A 25,706-nucleotide genomic window follows, 5' to 3' on the forward strand; every position below is an offset into this window, starting at 1 on the left:
GTAAGCCGCATTGCGCCTGCTTATGTGGGAAAATGTGGGGTAAAAATGCACCAAATAAAATAAAATCTGAACTATTTAGTGTTTCCAATTAGAAGCCAAAAACTGTAGAACCCAATATTTTTAAAAGCACTTATCTGGATAGCAAGTGCTGCTGTCAAGATAAGTGTCACTGGATGGGTGATTTTCAGCACCATTATCCGAATAGTGCTGCTGGAAGTCATTAATGACCACCCTAGCACTATCCATATAAAAAGTAATTCTATAAATTATGCACTGCTTATACTTGTAAATGTTTAGAATAATGGAATTTACACGTGTACGTGTGCACATATGCGCATAAATACCAACATTTTGTCCACGTTCTATTCTGTACATATGTGCTTAACTTAGAAAACCCATATTTCAAGGAGGATGCACATGAGTGAAGCCTGGGACTCAAACTTCCATAGGTAAGTTATGGAATGCCATAAATTACACGTGTATCTGCGGCAATTAGATGCACTTATACCAGTCATATACCTGGTATAAGTGCTCACACCTAACTTTTAAGTGTGTCTATACCTAATTAGGCCAGAATTCTAAAAAGGAAAGTAGCCATCTACCAGGTGCCCTGCTATAGATTTACCCTCACAGTGTCGGGAAAGAGCTTGGGCGGTCCCAATAATTATCCAGAAAGCATAGGAGGGAAGTTATCAATCTGGGCTACCATTACAACAGGTTATTTTACCACTAACTCGTGCTATTTTCGCACAGGTCCCATTTTATGCAATGAAACCTAGTTACTAACTATCTGGCTAAGGAGTTACCAGGCCAGGTTTGGGAAGCCCTCTTTTCTTCCCAAGAATCACCATTCAAATGTTAAACTAACAATATTTTCCAATGCCAAATTTAAATGCAACACTTTAATATGAACCACAGCTAACAAGGAGACTGCCACTTTACATAGAAACAGGCCAAACCCAGCCTAAACCCTGCTTTTAAGACAGGTACTGGGCTTGCACACAGCTTTGAATGGGTATGCTTTAGGGATTTAACATTTTATGCTCCATTTCTTGAGTTTGTTTTCTGACAAGCAATTATGATCCAACAAAACATCACCCACAGGCAAATACCCAAGATGGAGGAATGATTTAGAACTGTGATGACAATTATTTTCTCTCTTTCTAACTTGAGTCCTACATACTAAACATTTTTCCCAAGGTCACAAAATGTTACAGCTCCTTTAACATACCCACTCCTTCATTTCATACAGGTGTCATCAATGGGATGCATTACAGCAACTGTACTAAACAAAATTTAGCCCTTCAAAAAGCAGCACTTGGCTTGTCATTTTGTGTTACATCTTTTGTATTGTAAGTGTTGGGTAGGCACAACACTAAAAAGGTGACACACTAGTATTACAATAAGCAAATACCAAAGTGACATATAATGGATACTATCACTCATATTATAGTTAAACAAAACTGGAATCCTCCAGGTAAGCTACATTTCATATTAAAGTGTTATAGAGCATTTTGAAAAACACAAGAAATTTTACTTTAACTGAATAGCTATGTTTCTACTGGCTTCCAGAACCTCTTATTCTGTTTTCATCTTTTTTTAAAGATGCTTCTCCAGTGCTCCAATCTGTCCTTCCGGGCTTCATTGACAGAGAGGACTTACTATCTCATTTGAATCTGCTGTTATCCGGATCTGCCTTTCCCCATACCAGTCACATTTCATTCATTCTGACTACTAGAACCTGAATCACATTTGTTCTGTGTTAATCAGCTACAAGTAAGACTATTGCATAAGTTTACTTTGGCTTTTAAAATATGGCTTAGTTCTTCACCTGTTTGCATTTTGGTTTACTTCACCTTTGACAACAACTGTTTGCCCAGGACCAAGTGGAGTATGAAGCCGTCCTATATAAGGAAGGACCTGAAATGAAGAAAAACACAGTAAAGATATTGTCTTCTACACTCTGTAGGCCTGAGTTTTTAATAGGATGCCTATATGCATCGTAAGTTAAATACATTATAATTATAAAAACACTTACCAACTCAGCTTTTTTAGGGTTATCTTCCTACAAAGAAAAACAGAGCACAGAACTTGAAATGGTGGAATATTTAAAACAATACATACGAAAGGAAAATGTGTGTACTTACCATTTCCCCATTCTTTAAAACTGCCCCAAGAGAAAGAGGCTGTAAACCTTGTGAAGGCTGAAAAGAAGACATGTAAAAGATAAAGTTTAGTCCCTTAGCAGCCTAACAGATAGAGCACCTGGCTGAAAGTCGGGGCAGCAAGGGATCATATTAGAGAGTTGCACGGGGACAGGAATTCCACCCATTCCCATTCATCCCAATGGAAACCAACCCATACCCACCCGTACCCGCTAAGATCTCCTCCATCCCCACTTGTATCCGCAGGAATTGACACTATTATTTACTTGCTCGCAGCCCTCTGTTTACTCTCAACTCCAACAGCCTCCCTTGGTTTTTTGGATAGTATCCACTATTTAACCAATTAGTGTTCCAAGCCTCAGTCCAGTGTTCCAGCTACCTCTCTGGGTATTCACAGCCTCATTCTGGTGCTCCAATTACCTCTTTTAGTGTATTCCAAGCCTGGAGTCACCACAGATTTTGACTACACTCCCGCAGGAATTCCATGGCAACTTCTTCCATCCCTGTGGGAATCCTGTAGAACTTCTTCTGTACCCACGGAATCCTATGGAATTTCTTCCATACCCACAGGAATCCCGTGGAACTTCTTCTATACCCATGGGAATCCCGTGGAACTTCTTCCATACCCATGGGAATCCCACAGGTTGCGCAATCCCCATTCCCATGTGGCTTTCTAGCTGAAATCCCAGAGATGCTCCAATGCCCCGAGTACATATTTAAGGCCTCATTTACTAATCTGCATTAATGATTTAATGCACATTAATATGAGTCATAAGCTTAGTAAATAGGCACCACTGAGAATGATGGGGCTTGCATTAAATAACATGCATTAATGTGTATTTATATTTAATGTGTATTTATATGTGATAAAATATTAGCACAGGTGAGTATATGAGGCTATTAGATCATGAGCCTTTGGGTCAGAGTAATGTTAACTTTCTTTGGCCTTATTTATATCATATAAGTAAATCTCTTATTAAATTTGGATTTATCTTATACTTTTTTATTGGTAGCTCAAAGCATAGTAACCCAGATGAAGATGGCACATGAAGACAAACAGCCCATCTAGTCTGCCCAGTTACAAACCTAACCACCTTACTGGGCAGACCAATAGGTACCAATTCTGTAGGTGCAAATGGTGCTGAGCACTCTGATTTTGAGCAAGTTCCATCATTATGTCCAGGAGGGATAATTTGTGTTTGGCACTCCCAATTATGCCGCTCACAATCCAGATAGCAGTGCTGAATATACAGATTACTTTTAAATGCTACAGCTGGCATTTTTTTCTTTAAATGAAGACCATGGGGTTTAAATACTGTGCCATATTTTACTAATAAGAAGATCTGATGGGAATAGCTATGCTTATGACCCTAGAGGAGTGTCTCCTAGATCTTAGTGATGATCTTGACCTCCCATCTGCTGAACAAGAGTTATCTGTTCAGAAAGCCTGTCTTATTGTTAAGAAACGTATTCTGATCCCATGAGTACATCTAGAGCCACTGGGGCTCACAACGTGAAGAAATCAGATGCATGAGTTCTTGTGGATGGAGTGTCTGTGTTCCAAGCTGGGGAGAAAGTAATTAATAAATTCCTTAAAACTGAGATCATTTTATGGGTCTCTAACTATGCGATTATGTAACACAATTCTTAACTCTCTTAGATCTGTGTAAAAGTACAGCTTTGGGGTCTTATATTGAGGGAACGGGGAAAGTGTTTTTGGGTAGTTTATGATGATACAATTTTGACATTCGGAATGAAAGGTAATGGGAAGGATTATTTGAGATGGGAGAAATTTATATGAAAACTAGTTTTATTTAAAATATTATATCCTTTGAGCAATCTTGATATTGTTACTTGTTGTGATAATTTGGCCATATCATATAATTTTATTAAAGAAGGCTTAAATATAAATAAGAGAGCCAGTGATAATTAAATTAACCATCCTTATGTCATATCGCATACCGTTTCTGTTCACTTTATACCACTGGGATATTTTATCAACTTATTTTAGTGCTAAACCTTTTCTAATAAAAATTAGTCTAAAGCTCATCTTGTTCTTTACATTAAAACAGTCTTTATAAAAACACAATTAAAATTATTGAACTGTTTTTCCTAGTACTCGCTTCTAGCATTTTTCAATATCACAGTACCATGCTAAATTGAACAAGTGCCTTAATTCAAAAATATTATTTTCATTTCACATGTAGACAACATAATTCCTTCATATGCAAAAACTTATACCGCATAGGACATACCAAGACTGATCTAGGGCAACTAACAATCCTGCATTCCCAAATAAAAGGAGACGCAAACGTACTAAATACAGAAGAGATTCTTCAGAAAACAGTTTGATGATGCACCACAAAACTCTTTAGTATGGCTTTTTTTGGTGGGGGTAAGGGGGACGTAGTTTCCTTATGATCTAGCTCAAACAGAATCAGCCTGTATTTGGGCCATGATTCTATACTGCATCCATCTTTAACCCTTCCTTATCTAGCCCAGTCACTGAAGCAACAGTGCTCGCTGTAAAGTCTGGCCAGAAAGCGTCCACTGATGCCCAACGGCTACAACTCCCTCCATCACCAGAGGGTGTGAATGCTGGTTCCACAATATCCTCAGTGACAGTTGGCCACAGAAGCAAACACCGGGCTCAGGAGACAAGTCAGGCATCCTACATGGCTTGTTACTCTTTCCAAAAGTACAAGGACTAGGGATCATACTATGAAGTTATAAGTAGTACATTTAGAAAAAAATCTGAGAAAATATTTCTTCACTCAATGTATATCTAAGCTCTCGAATTAATTGCCAAAGAAAGCAAAGCAGGGTTCAAAAAAGGATGTAACTTTTCCTGGAAGAAAAGTCCATAAACTGTTATTAAGATTGGCTAAGGGGAAACCCCACTGTTTGTTCCGGAAATCTATTTACTCTTTTGCCATCCTGCCAGATACTTGTGATCTGGATTGGCTACTGCTGAAAACAGGATACTTGGCTACATGGACATCTGGTCTGAGCCACTATGGCAATCCTTATACTCTTACAGCATTCTCACTGAGCCAAGGGCCCACCCTATTGAACCTTAGTCACACAATCTAGGAGTATTGTAGACAGCACCAGTGGAAAAATCTCTACGCACATTTTGAATGATGCTTTCTCTTGAATAGGAATGGGAAGCGAGGTCCACAATTTAGCTACACAAATACCTACAAATAATCATGAAAAATATCCACAATTAACTCATCGGTATCTGCACAACTGTCAAATTTAGGTATTATATACATGAAAATATGAACTTTGAGATCAAATGCTGTGGCTAGGTATTTAGAAGGCAATTTTAGAAACCACTTTCAGCATAGCACTAAATACAAGGGCTCTAATAACTTTAGGTCACTCCTACAAGTACGTGTGGTTTGAGAAGATAGGTATTTGTAGAGCGGGTGTGCTCAGGGGAGGAGTCATGATTTACATACATATTTTATCATCCAGGTCACAAATACCTGGCAAGATCCCATAAAAGTTCAATACATTTTATGATGCTTATCCCAGAAATAAGCAGTGGATTTTCCCCAAGTCATATAATAATGGTCTATGGACTTTTCCTTTAGGAAGCTGTCCAAACATTTTTAAAACTCCGCTAAGCTAATCGCCTTTACCACATTCTCTGGCAACGAATTCCAGAGTTTAATTACACATTGACAGAAGAAAAATTTTCTCCAACTCATTTTAAATTTACTACTTTGTGGCTTCATTGCATGTCCCCTAGTCCTAATATTTTTGGAAAGAGTAAACAAACGATTCACATCTACCTGTTCCACTCCACTCATTATTTTATAGACCTCTATCATATCTCCAGTCAGCCATCTTTTCTCCAAGCTGAAGAGCCTTAGCTGCTTCAGCCTTTCCTCATAGGGAAGTCGTCCCATCCCCGTTATCATTTTTGTCACCTTTCTCTACCTTTTCTAATTCCACTGTATCTTTTTTGAAATGCGGCGACCAGAATTGAACACAATATTCAAGGTGCGGTCACACTATAGACCAATACAAAAGCATTAAAACATCCTCATTTTTGTTTTCCATTCCTTTCCTAATAATACCTAACATTCTATTTGCTTTCTTAGCTGCTGCACCTCACTGAGCAGAAGGTTTCGACGTTATCATCCCTAGATCCCTTTCTTGGTCGGTGACTTCTAACATGGAACCCTGCATTACGTAGCTATAATTTGGGTTCCTCTTTCCCACATACGTCACTTTGCACTTGCTCACATTAAACATCATCTGCCATTTAGACACCCAGTCTCGTAAGGTCCTCTTGTAATTTTTCACAATCCTCTTGCAATTTAACAACTTTGAATAACTTTGTGTCGTCAGCAAATTTAATTACCTCACTAGTTACTCCCATCTCTAGATCATTTATAAATATGCTAAAAAGCAGCGATCCCAGCACAGACCCCTGGGGAACCCCACTATCTACCCATCTCCATTAAGAATACTGACCATTTAACCCTACTCTCTGTTTTCTTTTAACCAGTTTTTAATCCACGATAGGACACTACCTCCTATCCAAGGACTCTCCAATTTCTTTTGGAGTCTTTCATGAGGTAATCTATCAAACACCTTTTGAAAATCCAGATACACAATATCAGCTGGCTCACCTTTATCCACATGTTTGTTCACCCCGTCAAAGAAATGTAATAGATTGGTGAGGCAAGATTTCCCTTCACTAAATCCATGTTGGCTTTGTTTCACTAATCCATGCTTTCGAATATGCTCTGTAATTTTGTTCTTTATAATAGTCTCTACTATTAGGCTTTGTCTCTTCTGCAGCATTTTATATTTATATAGCTTGTACATCTTTCTGATTATGTTTTTATTACCTTTTTATTAAGTTTTATCTGTTATAATGATTAAAGTGTTTATGTATTTAATTTAATAAATATATATACATATATACAGTGCACTCCGTTTAAGTGCACGTCGGATAAGCACATGCTCTGTTTAACTGCATGCCGTACTTCAGTCCCGTTTTTGGCGCCATCAATTTGTATGGGGACAAACTTCGGTTTAGCGCACCACTGATAAGTGCAAGATTCGCTTATATGCATGGTTTAAGACCACTCCTCTGCAGGAAAGACTCTGCATAAGCGCACGCGCGGAATATGGAAGCCGATTGGCGTGTGACAAAGGGGTGCTAAATTTGAAATCTTGTTGGTTAACTGCCACAGGCAGAAGAAGTGAAAGAATGTTGTTAGAGTGTACACTGGAGTCGTCGTCGCGCAACTGTAAGACTTTAACACTGGCTGAACGAATAGAAGTTCTTAAAAAATTAGAAAAAGTCAAGCATCTATTGCTAAAGAATATGGTGTCAATCCCAGTCAAATTTCACGTATCTTGAAGCAGAAAGACCAGCTTTTGGAAGACTGGCCAAACAATACAAATCCACACCAGAAACGTAAACAGGCGGGAAAAGGATGTAGAAGATGCTCTTCTTAGGTGGTTTTCTCATGTCAGGAGCAGACAGTTTCCTGTAAGTGGTCCACTGCTTATGGAGAAAGCTAATCAGCTAGCTGAAAGTCTTGAACTAACTGAATTCAAAGCCACTGTTGGATGGTTGGAAAGATGGAAGGAGAGGAACAACATAAAATTCAAGAAACATTATGGTGAAAAACAAGACGCTGATGTCTTTGGTGCTGAAAATTGGGTTGTTTCAGTTCTTCCTACCATCTTGAATGAGTTTGCACCTTGTGACATTTTGAAAGCTGACAAAAACGGTCTCTACTGGTGAGCGATTCCTGGTGGAACACTTGCATTCAAACAAGCCGAAACTATAGGAAGTAAAACGTCGAAAGACTGACTGACGATCCTCCTTTGCTGCAATATGGATGGGAGCGAGAATTTGGAACCACTTGTCATTGGAAAGAGCAAACAGCCCCGTTGCTTCAAGAATGTTAAGCAACTTCCTGTGTCATACGAGGCTAATGCAAATTCACGGATGACTGGGGAAATTTGGAAGCAGTGGCTAAAGAAGTTAGACACTAGAATGTGCACAAAAGCATCAGATTTTGTTGCTTTGTGATAACTGTGCTGCACACAGTGATGATGTCAGGCTGTCTAACGTCAAGGTGGTCTTCCTGCCACCAAACACTACCTCTCTGATCCAACCTATGGATCAGGGCATAATAGCCAATTTCAAACAACATTATCGGGCTCTTGTGCTACGTCGTCTGATGAGCTGTTGAACTGGCTCATAATCTATCACTGTTGGATTCCCTACATATGTAGAAAGAAGCCTGGAATCATGTTACACAGGCAACCATTGTGAACTGCTACAAGCGGGCAAGCTTTGTTAGGGATGTGGAGAGGGACGAAACAGATGCAGCTGTTGCAAACATGTCAGATGAACAGGCTATTGACAACCCAGCCGGTGTTACTGAAGAGGAGTTTCATCACTACATAGCTGTTGATTACGATCTACAAACAGCTGACAACAGCACTGATGTTGAGATATGCGCCTACATGCAGGCAACGGCTGATGATGAAACAGATGACGAAATGAGCAGCGAGGCACATGCTGACGAAATTCAACAACCTCCTGTCACTTTTGCAAGATCGCTGGAGAGTCTCAACACCGTGCGGGCTTATCTGGAGGCCACTGGATGTCAGTGCTATGACAGTTTTTACCGTCTTGGCAGACGTAGTCTATGGAACTCAGACACAAGAGTGTACAGAGGACTATAACTGATTACTTCAAGTAAGCCTAACGTCAGTTAACGGAGACTGTATAACGTCAGTTAACAGAGACTGTATACTGTACGTATAATAAACAGTACTGTACATACGTTTATCAGATGAAAAGCTTCTTTGGGTCACAACGGTTAAGTGCATGCTCTGGTTAACTGCATGTATTTCTTTGGTCCCAGACCCTTGCACTTAAGCGGATTACACTGTATATTTGTGTGCCTCTTTATAGAGATGATTTACTAAAATTTATATGTCATTTTTTAGAAAGAGTATTTGATTGACTCCTGTGCCTTTTATCTGCTGACAATATTGATCTAAAAATCGGAAGTAATTTTTAGTAAGCGCGATGGTTACTAATGTCATAATCAAAACGTTAGGTATCTTGCAGTAAGTAATCATATTTCTCAAAATATTTTCAACTACTAGTAAGGCTTCAAGTTGTGGAATATTTGTGTATAATGAATCAATAGCCATAGTCACTAAAAGAGTATCAGACAAGTCATAGTCTAAATTATTCAAAATGTTAATAAAATGGGTGGAATCTCTAATATATGGCTCAATCAGGGGGACATGTGGTCGAAGAAAGACATCCTCAAATCTAGACAAAGATTGCCAGAGACAATGGGTCTGCTTGGTGGATTTACAAGAGACTTATGTACCTTGGGAAGTATGTAAATAGTAGGAATTACTGGAAATGTAACTGTCAATCTTTCTCCTTGGTAATAAAACCAGCCCCTGCTGCTAAATCAATTATCTATGTTATTTCTTTTTGTAAAGCAGGAGTGGATCTTCCTTAAGATATAAAATTCATGATCCATCAATTATCTATTTACTTCTATCTATCTATATCCATCAACACAATCCTCCCTCCTTATCTGACAGGTTTGACCACCAAATTCCCATTTCTAGACAAAGATTGAATTGCTTGAAATTCAGCAGATGATAAATTAACATCTCTCTTTTTCTTCTTCAGTTCTATGGAATGAAATTCTCTTTCAACACATTGTTTAAATGTATGAATTAATGGATCAAGTAGACCTGAATGAATCCAAATAGATGGATTCTTAAGAATTGACATGTCAATATATAGTGTATTGGTTTTTGAAAAAACATGTGCTATTTGTGGTTTCCAAAAAAACTTAAACAAGGTACACTTCAGCTATTTACTTCATGCTTCACACGGGTTTCCTTCAGGTACATTTAAGAAATACTCCATTTTGAAAAAAGGGAAGAAAACGTGGAGACGGGTATGCAAACGTTATCATTTTTCTTCTCATGTTATCCCCTTTATTTCTCTTTGTGATAATCCTGATTCCTTCCAGGAGTGGGTCTAACAGTTTTTGTTACTTGGGCAAGTAAAGGCATTAAGTATCTTTTACAGTTTGTTAATGAGGAGGGCAAACTGTGGTGCATGTTCTCATAACTTAAACACTTTATCATCTCACTAACCAAGAGTTTTTTGCTTATCTGCAGCTAAGACATTATGTTCATTTTATAGCTTGGTAAAATTTGACAGACATTCAAGAGACTCTCTCGGATGCTTACACACTGGGTTCACAGCAGCATATCCCGTTAACATTTCATCATTGTTATTTGCAGGACACCACAGAAGATTTGGACTATTCTGCATTGGCCAGGGCCAGAGTACGGATTTGCAGTTGGACACTTCACACTCCATACTGAAGCTTTTATTCTTTCTACACATAAATGAGCTGTATCCGTGCACCACCGAGAACTGCTTTACAAGGTAAAATTATGTATCATACCTGATAATTTTCTTTCCATTACAGTGGTGGAAATAAGTATTTGATCCCTTGCTGATTTTGTAAGTTTGCCCACTGACAAAGACATGAGCAGCCCATAATTGAAGGGTAGGTTATTGGTAACAGTGAGAGATAGCACATCACAAATTAAATCCGGAAAATCACATTGTGGAAAGTATATGAATTTATTTGCATTCTGCAGAGGGAAATAAGTATTTGATCCCTCTGGCAAACAAGACCTAATACTTGGTGGCAAAACCCTTGTTGGCAAGCACAGCGGTCAGACGTCTTCTGTAGTTGATGATGAGGTTTGCACACATGTCAGGAGGAATTTTGGTCCACTCCTCTTTGCAGATCATCTCTAAATCATTAAGAGTTCTGGGCTGTCGCTTGGCAACTCGCAGCTTCAGCTCCCTCCATAAGTTTTCAATGGGATTAAGGTCTGGTGACTGGCTAGGCCACTCCATGACCCTAATGTGCTTCTTCCTGAGCCACTCCTTTGTTGCCTTGGCTGTATGTTTTGGGTCATTGTCGTGCTGGAAGACCCAGCCACGACCCATTTTTAAGGCCCTGGCGGAGGGAAGGAGGTTGTCACTCAGAATTGTACGGTACATGGCCCCATCCATTCTCCCATTGATGCGGTGAAGTAGTCCTGTGCCCTTAGCAGAGAAACACCCCCAAAACATAACATTTCCACCTCCATGCTTGACAGTAGGGATGGTGTTCTTTGGGTCATAGGCAGCATTTCTCTTCCTCCAAACACGGCGAGTTGAGTTCATGCCAAAGAGCTCAATTTTTGTCTCATCTGACCACAGCACCTTCTCCCAATCACTCTCGGCATCATCCAGGTGTTCACTGGCAAACTTCAGACGGGCCGTCACATGTGCCTTCCGGAGCAGGGGGACCTTGCGGGCACTGCAGGATTGCAATCCGTTATGTCGTAATGTGTTACCAATGGTTTTCGTGGTGACAGTGGTCCCAGCTGCCTTGAGATCATTGACAAGTTCCCCCCTTGTAGTTGTAGGCTGATTTCTAACCTTCCTCATGATCAAGGATACCCCACGAGGTGAGATTTTGCGTGGAGCCCCAGATCTTTGTCGATTGACAGTCATTTTGTACTTCTTCCATTTTCTTACTATGGCACCAACAGTTGTCTCCTTCTCGCCCAGCGTCTTACTGATGGTTTTGTAGCCCATTCCAGCCTTGTGCAGGTGTATGATCTTGTCCCTGACATCCTTAGACAGCTCCTTGCTCTTGGCCATTTTGTAGAGGTTAGAGTCTGACTGATTCACTGAGTCTGTGGACAGGTGTCTTTCATACAGGTGACCATTGCCGACAGCTGTCTGTCATGCAGGTAACGAGTTGATTTGGAGCATCTACCTGGTCTGTAGGGGCCAGATCTCTTACTGGTTGGTGGGGGATCAAATACTTATTTCCCTCTGCAGAATGCAAATAAATTCATATACTTTCCACAATGTGATTTTCTGGATTTAATTTGTGATGTGCTATCTCTCACTGTTACCAATAACCTACCCTTCAATTATGGGCTGCTCATGTCTTTGTCAGTGGGCAAACTTACAAAATCAGCAAGGGATCAAATACTTATTTCCACCACTGTAATCATAGCTGATCAATCCATAGACTGGTGGGTTGTGTCCATCTACCAGCAGGTGGAGACAGAGAGCAATCCTTTTGCCTCCCTATTTGTGGTCATGTGCTGCCGGAAACTCCTCAGTATGTCGATATCAAAGCTCCATCCGCAGGACTCAGCACTTAGAGAATTACACCCACAAAGGGACACTCTGCCCAGCTCACCACTGCCGAAACGGGGGAGGGGAATCAACCCAGCTCATCCCCACACAAGTGGGGGAGGGGAATCCGTCCAGCTCATCCCCGCGGAGCGTGGGAGGGACACCACACCTGCCGATGCAGGGGGATCTGGCTTATCCTGCAACCGCAATCGCGGGAGGAGCTGACTGACCCCAACACCGCCGAAGCGGGAGGGGTACAAAGCTGCCCTACAGCCGCACGAAGCAGGAGGGAGCGCCGGCAGAATTTAGGTCTCAATCCAGCCCTGTAAAACGGAGGGGAGAGGAATGCAGCAGCTCACTGTAACACAAAATCGTCTCAACTCCAGAAGAATTCAATCGAAAAAACTTGAACACGAAGATCCTCCTGAACAGGAACAGAGGACTAAACTTGAACCTGAAATGCAACCAGAATAAAAATAGAACAGATATCTGGGAGGGGCTATGGATTGATCAGCTATGATTAATGGAAAGAAAATTATCAGGTATGATACATAATTTTACCTTCCATATCATCATGCTGATCAATCCATAGACTGGTGGGATGTACCGAAGCAGTACTCACCCAGGGTGGGACATAGAAATCCCTGACCGCAATACTGAAGCTCCAAACCGGGCCTCCGCCCGAGCAGCCACAGTCAAGCGGTAATGCCTGGAGAAGGTATGAACCGATGCCCAAGTTGCCGCCTTATAAATCTCTTCCAAGGAGACGGACCCGGCCTCTGCCATCGAGGCCGCCTGTGCTCTAGTGGAGTAAGCCTTCAGCTGGATAGGCGGCATCTTCCCCGCGGCCACATAAGCCGCTGCAATGGTTTCCTTGACCCATCGTGCCACTGTAGGCTTGGATGCCTGCAGCCTTACAAGGACCTGCGAACAGCACAAACAGATGATCCGACTTCCGGAAATCATTGGTCACTTCCAAGTATCTGATGATGACTCGTCTCACACCTAGATATTTGAGAGCAGAGTACTCCTCTGGGTAGTCCTCCCTACGAAAGGAGGGTAGGCAGAGCTGCTGATTCACATGGAAACGAGAAACAATCTTGGGCAGGAAGGAAGGCACCGTGCGAATAGACACTCCTGCCTCAGTGAACTGCAGGAAGGTTTCCCGACATGATAGCGCCTGGAGCTCGGAAACTCGTCTGGCTGAAATGATAGCCACCAAAAAGACTGCTTTCAACGTCAGGTCTTTCAGAGATGTCCTCGACAAGGGTTCAAAAGGCGGCTTCTGCGAGGCTCTTAGCACCAGATTCAGATTCCACGCAGGCACCACCGAGCGCAGAGGAGGGCGTAGGTGATTAACTCCCTTGAGAAAGCGCACCACATCTGGCTGCGAGGCGACCCCTGAAGCAAGCCAGAGCCGCTACCTGGACTTTAAGGGAACTGAGCGACAGGCCTTTCTCCAGACCTTCTTGCAGGAACTCCAACACTGAAGAAATTGGAGCAGTGAAGGGAGAAAGTGAGCCTGCCTCACACCACAATGAAAAGGTACGCCAAACCCTGGCGTAAGCAGTAGAAGTAGAGCGCTTCCTCGCTCTCAGCATAGTGGCGATGACCTTGTCTGAGAAGCCCTTCTTCCTCAGATGCTGCCGCTCAATAGCCAGGCTGTAAGACCAAAGGGGGAGGGATCCTCCATCACCACGGGACCCTGATGCAACAGGCCCTGCTTCGCTGGCAGCCGCAGAGGGCCGTTCACTGAGAGCCTGATCAAGTCCGCATACCAGGGACGTCTGGGCCAGTCCGGACCCACCAGGATTATCTGGCCCGGATGCTTTGCCACCCGGTCTAGTACCCTGCCCAACATGGGCCAGGGTGGGAACACATAGAGAAGCTCCTGTGTCGGCCACTGTTGGAGAACAGCATCTACTCCCAGAAATCGAGGGTCCCGTCCTCTGCTGAAAAAGCGCGGCACTTGGCAATTGGCCGATGACGCCATCAGATCTAGGCTCGGCTGGCCCCAGCGCTTCGTGATGTCCAAGAACGCCTGAGCCGATAGCTGCCACTCTCCAGGATCCAAGGTATGGCGACTGAGAAAGTCCGCCTTGACATTCATGACTCCCGCAATGTGGGCCGCCAACAGCTGTTCCAGGTTCGCTTCCGCCCACTGGCATAGATTCATGGCCTCCTTGGCTAGAGGAGCGCTCTTGGTACCTCCCTGGCGATTGACATAGGCCACAGCTGTGGCATTGTCCGACAGGACCCGTACTGGCTTCAACGCCAGTACCGGGAGAAACTCCAAAAGCGCCAACCAAATGGCTCTAAGTTCCAGGAGGTTGATAGACCACTTTGCCTCTGCAGGAGACCAGAGCCCCTGCGCTGTCCTTCCGAAGCAGTGGGCTCCCCAGCTCGTAAAAGAGGCGTCCGTCGTGATGACAACCCACTCCGGGGTCAAAAGAGGCATTCCTGCGGACTACTTGTCTGTCCTCAGCCACCATTGTGCACCGCTGGGTCCAAGGGAAGGCGCACAGCGTAATCCTCCGACACTGGAGACCAGCGCTGCAGAAGAGAGTGTTGTAGTGGTCTCATATGAGCCCTGGCCCAGGGCACTACTTCCATCGTGGCCGTCATAGAGCCCAACAGCTGCACATAGTCCCAAGCTCGAAGAGGAGAGGCTACTAGGAACTGGTCCACCTGAGCCTGAAGCTTGACAATCCGATTGTCTGGCAGGAACACTCTGCCCACTTGGGTGTCGAATCGAACTCCCAGGTACTCCAGGGACTGAGTCGGGCGCAGCTGGCTTTTCTCCCAGTTGATGATCCACCCCAGGGAGCTCAAAAGAGCAATCACCCGGTCTACAGCTCTGCCGCACTCTGCATAAGAGGGGGCTCGGATCAACCAGTCGTCCAGATAAGGATGGACTTGTACTCCTTCCTTTCGTAGGAAGGCCGCGATGATCACCATTACTTTGGAGAAGGTCCGCGGAGCAGTAGCCAACCCGAACGGGAGAGCTCTAAACTGGAAGTGTCGGCCCAGGACTGCAAAACGCAGAAAGCGTTGATGAGGAGGCCAGATGGGAATATGCAAGTACGCTTCCTTGATGTCCAAGGATGCCAGGAACTCCCCTGCCTTCACTGCCGCTATAACAGAGCGGAGAGTCTCCATTCGGAAGTGCCGAACTTTCAAGGCCCGATTGACCCCTTTGAGGTCGAGGATAGGCCGTACAGAACCTCCTTTCTTTGGTACCACAAAGTAAATGGAGTAACGTCCCTTGCCAAGCTGATCTTCTGGCACCGGAACGACCGCACCCAGGCGGATCAGATTGTCCAAAGTCTGCTGCACTGCCACAGCTTTGACCGGAGACTTGCAGGGAGAGTGCACAAACCCATCTCTTAAGGGTCGGCAGAACTCTAGCTTGTAGCCGTCTCTGATGACTTCCAGCACCCAAGCGTCTGAAGTTACCCTGGTCCACTCGCCCAGAAACGAGGATAGGCGTCCTCCAATCTGCTCTGGGCCATGGACCAGGGCCCCGTCATTGGGTACGAGACCCTGGGGGAGGACCGGAGGAGGCACCTCCGGGACGGCGGTCTCTGCGAAAGGAATGCTGCTTGGGGGAAAAGTTCCTCTTGAAGGAAGAGGGGGAAGAGGGGGCAGAGGAGCCCGACTTGCCTGGGCGATACCGACGGGCTTCCTGAAACTGTCCTTTGGAGGAACCGGGGCGGGCACCACTGGCCCGAGCCATGACCTCTGGTAACCTCTTGCCCTTAGACGTGCCGAGATCGGTCACAATTTTGTCCAGCTCGACCCCAAAGAGTAGCTTGCCTTTAAAAGGCAACTTAGCCAGGCGAGACTTAGAGGCGTGGTCAGCAGACCAATGCTTCAGCCAAAGCCAATGCCGTGCAGAGACTGTCTGAGCCATACCCTTAGCTGAGGCTCTCAAGACATCATACAGCAAGTCTGCCAAGTAGGCCAAGCCCGATTCCAGGGCCAGCCAATCAGCCCTCAAGGAAGGATCCAAGGGGGAAGCCCGCTGCACAATCGTCAGGCACGCCCTGGCCACATAGGAGCCGCAAACTGAGGCCTGCAAACTTAAAGCAGCCGCCTCGGACGACCTTAAAGCTGCCTCCAATCTTCTGTCTTGGGCGTCCTTTAGGGCTGTGCCACCTTCCTCCGGCAACGCCGTTTTCTTAGTCACTGCAGTGATTAAAGAATCCACGGTAGGCCAAAGAAAGGCCTCCTGTTCACCTTCAGGCAGAGGATAGAGGCGGGACATAGCCCTAGCCACTTTCAGGCTCGCTTCTGGGACATCCCATTGAGCCGAAATCAAGGTGTGCATGGCCTCATGCACGTGGAAGGTTCTAGGTGGGCACTTCGCCCCCAGCATAATGGCAGAGCCAGCAGAGGCTGAGGGAGAGACGTCCTCTGGAGAGGAAATCATCAAAATGCTCATGGCCTGCACTAACAGGTTGGGCAAATCCTCTGAGCTAAAGATCCGCGCTGCAGAGGGGTCATCCGCTCCATCCGAGCGGGAATCCGTCTCCTCCAAGGAATCCCCAAAGGACCGTTGGGAGAACTCAGATACGTTGCCCTCATCTATATCAGAGGAAACAGAGTCCTCTAGGGCCTGGAAATCCACCAGAGGGCATTTGCTTCAGGAGGCCTCAACCCCTTTATCGGACAGGGGAGCAGGGGCAGCGTTTTGCATAAGGAAAGCCTGATGCAGCAGCAAAATGAACTCAGGGGAGAACCCCCCCAGACTGCACTTCTGCAGCTTGTGCCACATCCCTAGACGCACCCTCAACCGGCGCTTGCAAGAGTGGGGGAGAAACATGCTGCGCATCCAAAATGGCGTCTGGTGCAAAACTCCGAGAAGGAGCCGCGTGGGAAAAACGGCGCTTAACTTTGGCTGCTTTCTTGCCGTCACCCGAATCAAGGGCGACCATAGCATTAACGTCTCCCACCTCGAGGGCGGCCCAAGAAGATGCCGTCCGAGCAGAGTGGCCGGTCAAAATGGGGGGGGGGGGGGGGAGCGAGCAGCGGGGGATGGGCGTTTATGGCGGGAAAAACCGCCGCACCGGAGGAAGAACCGGGACACTGACCGACCTCCAAACTGACGCCCAAAAAAGGCGATTCAGGCTTTGAAACCCCCGCATCCCCGCTAGACGCGCACGCGGTCCGGGGAGCGATTCTTCGCGCCCTCGCCCTCCGACGCCATAGGCCACGTGGAGACTGATCGGGGAACCCCCTGCCTGCTACAAAAGGTAAAAATTACCTGCTTCTCGCTCCGAGCTGTAACGAACTGGTGTCCCAGTGAGCAGTTGCAATAAACGCCGATATAAACGTTGAAATAAACGCCCTTAAAGGACGTTCAAAAATTTTTTTTTTTTTTAACGGAGCCAGCGGGAGGGGGGAGAAAAGGAGGGACCTGGCACCACCAGGTTTGCACTTGCTCAAGAAGAGCCCTCAACCCCAGGTACTCAACAAAACCTAAGGATTCGGCTTGGAGACCTAGCCAGAGCTGCTGCTGCTGTGTGTGACCACCACGTGCTGAGATAGAGAACATACTGAGGAGTTTCCGGCAGCACATGACCACATATAGGGAGGCAAAAGGATTGCTCTCTATCTCCACCTGCTGGTAGATGGACACAACCCACCAGTCTATGGATTGATCAGCATGATGATATGGAAATTTACACTTCGATTGTATATCTCTCCGCAACGAGCAGCTTGGGCAGCTTTCAATACCTTGGGAGCCTGTCCTAATTGCCAAGCTTCGGGAGCTACCTTGGGTCACATGTTCTGGTCATTTGCAGCAGTACAGCAGTTTTGGACATGCTTACTAGCCACTTACCATTATTTGTAGCCTTTTCTGTTCAGTGTTCGCCTTTGATTTTAATTGACTCATATTTCTGATGATGGAGATTCTGCAGAGGGTAAGGCCTTCCTTCGAATGGCTATTCTGATGGCAATGAAAATGATCTTGTTTGACTGAATGTCCATTGTGAAGCCTTCACAGCAGTGATGGCGTTCTTTCATGATTTATCAGATGCAGTTGGAACTACCGGATTCATGATTTTGCAGATGTTCAAGCATCCAAGGTTTTTGCTACCTGGGAACCTTTTTGAGGCATATTGAGCCAGAAGTCTGTTGCTCAATATCTGATGGTTATTCTGTTGACATTGGTATTAATTTACTTATCTTTGTTTGCCATAGTGCCATTGGGTGGGGGGTGGGTGGGTCCCAGTTACATGATGATTCAGATGTTGTTGTTCACTACAAACTGAAGCACTTTTCTGTATTGTTTCATGTGGTTTGACCAATAAAAATGATGTACACATACTTCTTTATGGAAAAGGTAGTAAATGCATGGAATGACCTTTTGGAGGAGGTGGTTGGACATGAGGACTGTATCTGAATTCAAGAGCATGTGAGTCAAGCAAGTGGAATCTCTTAGGGGAAGGAAGAGATAGACCCTATGGATGGGCAGACTAGATAGGCTATATTTATTCATTTGTTGACATTTTCTATTTTCTAGGTTTGTAATGAATGGTGATTGAAAAGAATACAAACAAACTTACAATGACAGAAACAAACTCAATGGATTGAATCTTCACTTTGTTATAATGTATCCCAAGGGTGTTGACTCTCTCCAGGTTAATCCGGTGCTTGTACAGCAGTAAGTGTTTGTCATTTACAGCAACCTAGGAAGAGCACAACATTTCAGTTGGCTTAAGATTCCTTGTATTTGATAAAGCACAACCTTTCAAAACATTTCTTCTACACAGTGAACAATGACCTGTTTCACTCTTGAGTCTTATTATAGCAATGATTATGCTTCTTGCCCTAAGAATTGCTTTCACAGCCTCAGTAAGGACATCAGTGGAATAATTGCTTTTATTTTCAGCAATGAGCAATTGCTACAGTGTAAAGGTCTGTATATAAAGAGAGGGTGCAGGGACAGCTGATCAGTTTACACGACCTCTCAAGAGCCAGCTGGTAAAAGCAGTGGACCAAATCTGATCCTTGACCCAGACAATAAAACCAAAGTACAAACAGACCTACGATACTGATAAGAAGCTTCAAAGACAAGTTCCTTCCATTCTTCTCTATAATACCTACCTGGAATTTATCACTTAGGATAAGGAATGTGATTTTAAACTGCTTCCCTTTTTCAAAAGGCATCTTGTAGGTGATTTCTTCACAGCCCCACTGCTCAGCTTGCAAAGTATTGCAAACAATCTGGCCGGATCCCTTGAAGCGTGGATTGAAATGAAAGGCCACATCTGCACGAGGTGTATTACTATTACCACACTGAAAGTCCATTTGAAACCTAGAATCGGATTGAACACGTGAACATTCAGCCCTCAGACAAAACCAAACACATAGGAAACACTGAAAGAGCCTGGAAAGAACAAACTTTAAAGAACAATGGTCTAGAAATTACTGGAACATTCATCTGTCTAAGACAAATGGCAGATACATGCCCTAGACTCAACTAAATTGAAACTCTTCAACATAAACTGAAATATCTACTGTGTTGACCTACAACTGAAAAATAAATTAAGTAAATAAATAAATTGAAAAAGGCATAAGCCAAATGCAAATAAATACACTCTGCTAACAGAATTCTGCCGGGGGATAATTAATCAATAGTCAGACTACAGGGGTTGACAAATTGCGGGTTGTCATGGTACCTTAAAATGGAGTTCCCCAAATATCCTCACTGCTGCTTCACCTATCCTACCCTAAACAGCTGTCTGGCTCTGCAAAGCTCTTGGTAAGTTTGTACTGAATGGTGACTGAACGCCCAAGTTTGTGTCATGTTTTTAAGTCATGTGAGATTGTGAGCCCAGTGTGAGTTTGGGCACCAAATAGCTCAACCTCTCAGCACATGGTACAGGGCAGTAAAAGAGCAGCTCTTCTGGAGACAGCAGGTAGTAAAGTGAGAGGTAGCTGACTGAAGTATGGGAGTATAGCTGGCTGAAAAATAACTGATTGTTGGGAGGATGGGATGGATAGCTAGCTGGCTGAGGGACTGGTAGAGACAAGGGTGAGGGGAGAGATTGAGAGAGAGAAAATGGCAGGAACCTGACCGAAGTAATAGATGTAGCAAAGAGGCATTTACCTCAGGCACAATCAGTGGAATGTTATGCTCCTGATGGCATACTTCTGGAAAGAAGGGGAGGGGGAGCTGGACATGTGTTCTTCCCAGCATCATACAATGGTGCACTGAACCTGATTTATTATGCTTTTTCCCCCCTATAGACATAGAATGGGAAAACAATCTGGATAAATGGGCCTAATGAAACAGATCTCAAAAGGTGAACCAAATATTGCAGGAGGACCCTTTCCCTACTGGTTCCCACTGAAGCTGAACAGAAGAAGGAAGAACAAGGTTGAGAGAGCTTTCAGCCACTAGCTCATAATTTCTTGGGTTGGCTCCTAGATCCAAAGAACATTTATCAAGGCCTGCCCAAGAACCTACACAATGCTGGTACATCTACAGCTGTATATCTCATAACCAAACTCCTTATTCTATTTGGAGAGTGAGAACTAGTCTTTACTTTGATACAGATCATTTGCTGATAAGGGGCAAGTCTTGACAGAAGTGTTGCTGCTGAATATAAGCCAAAACTGAGATAACTTCTACCAGCTGTCAAGACCTATGGTTGTTCTATTTATACTAGTTTATGAACAGTTGTAGAAACTAACTAGTAGGTTACTATTTCCTCAACATCAGGAGGCTGTCATACTTCCACCACTTCTACATTTTCTTGACGGCACCAGTCTTGAAGGAAATTTACAAACAGCAGCCAACTCCTCACAAAGAGGCCCTTTTACAAAGATGCGTAAGGGTCTAAGCGCATCCAGCATTCACCATATCGGCATTACCGCCTGGTTACTGCATGCTCCAGGCGGTAATTCAATTTGGCGTGCGCCAAAAACATGAAGTAGAAAATATTTTATATTTTCTATCACGTTGCGCTTACCCGGTAGTAAATGGCAGTGTGCTGCATGCCTACAATGTGAGAAATTATCGCTAACTCAAAGGGTGGCGTAAGGTCTCAGGCCAAAAATGGACGTGCACTGGTTTTTTTTATTTTGCTACATGTCAATTTTCCAGCCCCTTAAAAAAAAAAAAAGGTCCCTTTCTCCAGGACGCAGTAAAAACTGGCCTGGCACATGCCTAAAAGACGCGCTCACACTGCCACAGGCCACTTTTTGCCACGGAATAGTAAAAGGGCCTCAAAGATATGAAAATGGCAATCTAGCTTACACTTTACAAATGCACTTTGACCTTTTCATATGCTTAGTAGCGGCCAGCCTAGAATACTCATTGCTTGTGATGAAGACAGCCATAAACTGTCACTTTCTTGTGTTTGAAAGACTTCTTCCAATGGTGACCTCAAATCCTGATTCAAGATCTTATAGGTATGTAGGTTTAAAATAATGAATACTTATTTAGTTGGAACACACAAATTGTGCTTCTATATAATTTATAACAACATGGTGAACCAGTATGCAGATTTGTGAGCTTTTAGCCCATTTGGCATAACCAAGTGAAGTCTGGCAGAAGTCAACTACTGTACCTGTCAGCATCCCTGGAAACAGTTCCATGGATCACCACCATCTCTCCAGGATTCAGTCCACCATGAATTGTTCCTACATATGGGATCATCTAGGGGGAAAATAAAAATCATCAAGAATAAAAATATTATACAAAAATAAAATTTATCACTTGCTCAGAGGCACATATTTTACTTTATGAAGTTATAACAAGTGAAAAAGCTAAGTATTTCTTGTATTCATTGGTAGAGGAGTGTGGTAACCGTGTTAGTCCACTCTTAAGGTTATCAATAGAAATCAAACAAAATAAAACATGGAAAACATGTGGTATATATCATTCAGTGTAAAAAATGTAACGAAGGATGCTATATTGGAGAAACAGGCCAGATGCTTAAGACAAGATTCAATTTACATAGACATCACATGAACAATACTGGTGCCAGTAGGGCTCCCACCCCTATTGGTCAGCATTTTACAGGACCAGGACACTGTACCAGTGACGTCACAGTGAGAATCCTGAAAGGTAACTTTAAAACCATACAAGAACGTAAGACCTTTGAAGTCAGAATGATTGAATATTTTAACACCCAACAGAAAGGACTTAACAAGGATCTGGGGTTCCTAGCCCATTATAAAACATAAAGCTGTATTTCTCTGTTGATCACCCCACCCCTCACCTATCCACACCCATCCTGTTAGAATATCAATGATATGCTTTGATGTCCCCATGCATACCTCCTACCCACCCCCATCCTCCCACCCTGTCAGACTGTCATAGTAATGCTTGAATGTTTTCACTTATATACACTGTCAGCTAGCACATTTGCTTATTTCCGATCTGACGAAGAAGGGCAACCTTCGAAAGCTAATCAAGAAATGTATTAAGTTATGTACAATAAATAAGGTATCATCTTATTTTCTTTTCCATGTTTTATTTTGTTTGATTTCTATTGTATTCATTGGAAAATTGTATCCTGTTGCTATGGACAATATTTAAATCAAGTAATGATCTACCTCACACTCACTTCTTTGCTCATATACAATTAAAACACTATGTTGACTCAATTCAATGGACTGATTTAACTGAAGATGTGCAGGAAGTATTATCTGAGGCACTCACGCTTGGAGGAACACAAGGAGTGCCATTATCCTATCATCATGGATACCTGCAAGATAACACGCCAAATATCCCATATAAAAAATTGGCATCTGCATGGTCCTTAGATTTGGTCACGGAGGTCACCCATACTGTACTACAAGACTTTATTGTTCATATACACAGAAATGCGAGTAGGGTTAAATGGTTAAATGGTCAGTATTCTCAATGGAGAAGGGTAGTTAGTGGGGTTCCCCAGGGCTCTGTGCTGGGACCGCTGCTTTTTAACATATTTATAAATGACCTACAGATGGGAGTAACTAGTGAGGTAATTAAATTTGCTAACAACACAAAAGTTATTCAAAGTCGTTAAATCGCGGGATGATTGTGAAAAATTACAAGAGGACCTTACAAGACTGGACGTCTAAATGGCAGATGATGTTTAATGTAAGCAAGTGCAAAGTGATGCATGTGGGAAAGAGGAACCCGAATTATAGCTACGTCATGCAAGGTTCCATGTTAGGAGTCACAGACCAAGAAAAGGATCTAGGTGTCCGCTTGCTGGGCAAATCTCTCTTATCTGCACCCTTCTCCTCCACCGCTAACTCCAGACTCCGTTCCTTCTATCTTGCTGCACCGTATGCCTGGAATAAACTTCCGGAGCCGGTACGCCAAGCCTCATCTCTGGCCATCTTCAAATCTAAGCTAAAAACCCACCTTTTTGATGCTGCTTTTAATTCCTAAACCTAACGCTTCAACTGTCCCCTGTCCCTGATATGTTCTATCTGTCCTAACCCTTATCCCTTACTTGTCCTATCTGTCTGTCCTAATTAGATTGTAAGCTCTATCGAGCAGGGACTGTCTCTCCATGTTCAAGTGTAAAGCGCTGCGTACGTCCGGTAGCGCTATAGAAATGATAAGTAGTAGTAGTAGTAGTTGATACTACATTGAAACCTTCTGCTCAGTGTGCTGCTGCGGCTAAGAAAGCAAATAGAATGTTAGGTATTATTAGGAAAGGAATGGAAAACAAAAATTAAGACATTATAATGCCTTTGTATCGCTCCATGATGCGACCGCACCTCGAATATTGTGTTGCCGCATCTAAAAAAAGATATAGTGTAATTAGAAAAGGTGCAGAGAAGGGCGACGAAAATGATAAAGGGAATGGGACGACTTCCCTATGAGAAAAGGCTAAAGTGGCTAGGGCTCTTCAGCTTGGAGAAAAGGCGGCTGAGGGGAGATATGATAGAGGTCTATAAAATAATGAGTGGAGTTGAACGGGTAGATGTGAAGCATCTGTTCACGCTTTCCAAAAATACTAGGACTAGGGGGCGTGCGATGAAGCTACAATGTAGTAAATTTAAAACAAATCTGAGAAAATGTTTCTTCACTCAATGTATAATTAAACTCTGGAATTTGTTGCCAGAGAATGTGGTAAAGGCGGTTAGCTTAGCGGAGTTTAAAAAAGGATTGGACAGCTTCCTAAAGGAAAAGTCCATATACCGTTATTAAATGGACCTGGGGAAAATCCACTATTTCTGGGATAAGCAGTATAAAATGTTTTGTACATTTTTGGGATCTTGCTGGGTATTTGTGACCTGGAAACAGGATGCTGGGCTCGATGGACCTTTGGTCTTTCCCAGTATGGCAATACTTATGTACCTAAGCATTCTCGGTTTCTGAGGGGCGATTACGGCCGCCACCCCCCTCCTCCTCCCCCCTCCTCCTCCTCCTCCTTCTCCTTCTCCTTAGGGCCTGGATTCTTCAACACTGACACGGCAATAGAGGAAGAGAGGTCAAGCTAGGGAGAAGCAACACCCAGCCAAAAAATAAAGTCCCATAGATATGCCCGTGAGGTGAGGGCTGCAATGGAGTGGGAAGGGAGAGTGAGAGAAACTGGGTGGGTGACTCAGCTGAGGGATAAGGCATAGTTTGACTGATAAGAATGGGCTGGGAGGAGACTGCTGGAAAAACGGGTGGTCTAGAGATCAGGGCGAATGGTAGTTTAGGAGAGGATTGGAAGGATGGAGGACGGGTTAGACCGGGATTTCTTTAGTGACCTTGTCCCCGGCCCACCCCTGTATTTTTATTTCACAGGAAACCACCCGTAACTAAGAGCAAACCGGAAGAAAAGCACGCAGGGCAGGGTGTGTGTCCGTGTAGGAACACGGAGTGGAGACAGGAAAGAACCAAGGCCGCGATTCGGGGCTTCCTCTTGCCCTGGGGTATGCCAGCCGTCACCCCCATCAAACTCACCGGCTCCGACACTCGCCTCCGTACGGCCACCGCCATTTCTAGCCTCGTTCTGCCCCGCCGGACGCCGTTCCTTCCTTCTACTTTCACTTTCACAACCCTTCAAGTGCCGCCCTCTCCAAGTGGCTTATTATTAACAGTACGCTTGCTTATTACATCTTCGGTAGTAACAAACGTGATGAGCTTGCACTATGTGATCACACTTGCCTTGATACATTTCTTCTTCTCCAGGTGGACCCCTTAATATATCCAGCCTATTGAGAGCTTGTATAAATATGGAGGGGAGTGTGATATTAGTAATTTTCTGCTACATCCAAAACCCTTTGATATGTCTAGTTTATATAAATGTGGAGCGGTGGGTGACACTGGACAGGTTTTGTTT

At 43.9% G+C, this 25,706-nt stretch overlaps 1 protein-coding gene across 1 annotated transcript in view; it reads right to left on the reverse strand.

Annotated features, from left to right (window-relative positions):
• Window positions 1-25,430, reverse strand: part of LGALS8 (galectin 8) — a 39,077-nt gene extending 13,647 nt beyond the window's left edge. The window contains exons 1-7 of the mRNA XM_030196519.1: window positions 25,328-25,430; window positions 21,999-22,087; window positions 19,528-19,738; window positions 18,987-19,109; window positions 2,148-2,204; window positions 2,039-2,065; window positions 1,832-1,920 (exon numbers count right to left, since the gene is read on the reverse strand). Coding sequence (XP_030052379.1) covers window positions 1,832-1,920; window positions 2,039-2,065; window positions 2,148-2,204; window positions 18,987-19,109; window positions 19,528-19,738; window positions 21,999-22,087; window positions 25,328-25,363 — 632 coding nt within the window. The 5' untranslated portion in view covers window positions 25,364-25,430. The remainder of the gene's footprint in view (window positions 1-1,831; window positions 1,921-2,038; window positions 2,066-2,147; window positions 2,205-18,986; window positions 19,110-19,527; window positions 19,739-21,998; window positions 22,088-25,327) is intronic.
• Window positions 25,431-25,706: the final 276 nt, after the last annotated feature.

Source organism: Microcaecilia unicolor, chromosome 3 (assembly GCF_901765095.1).
Source record: "Microcaecilia unicolor chromosome 3, aMicUni1.1, whole genome shotgun sequence".
In the NCBI taxonomy this organism is placed as follows: Eukaryota; Metazoa; Chordata; class Amphibia; order Gymnophiona; family Siphonopidae; genus Microcaecilia; species Microcaecilia unicolor.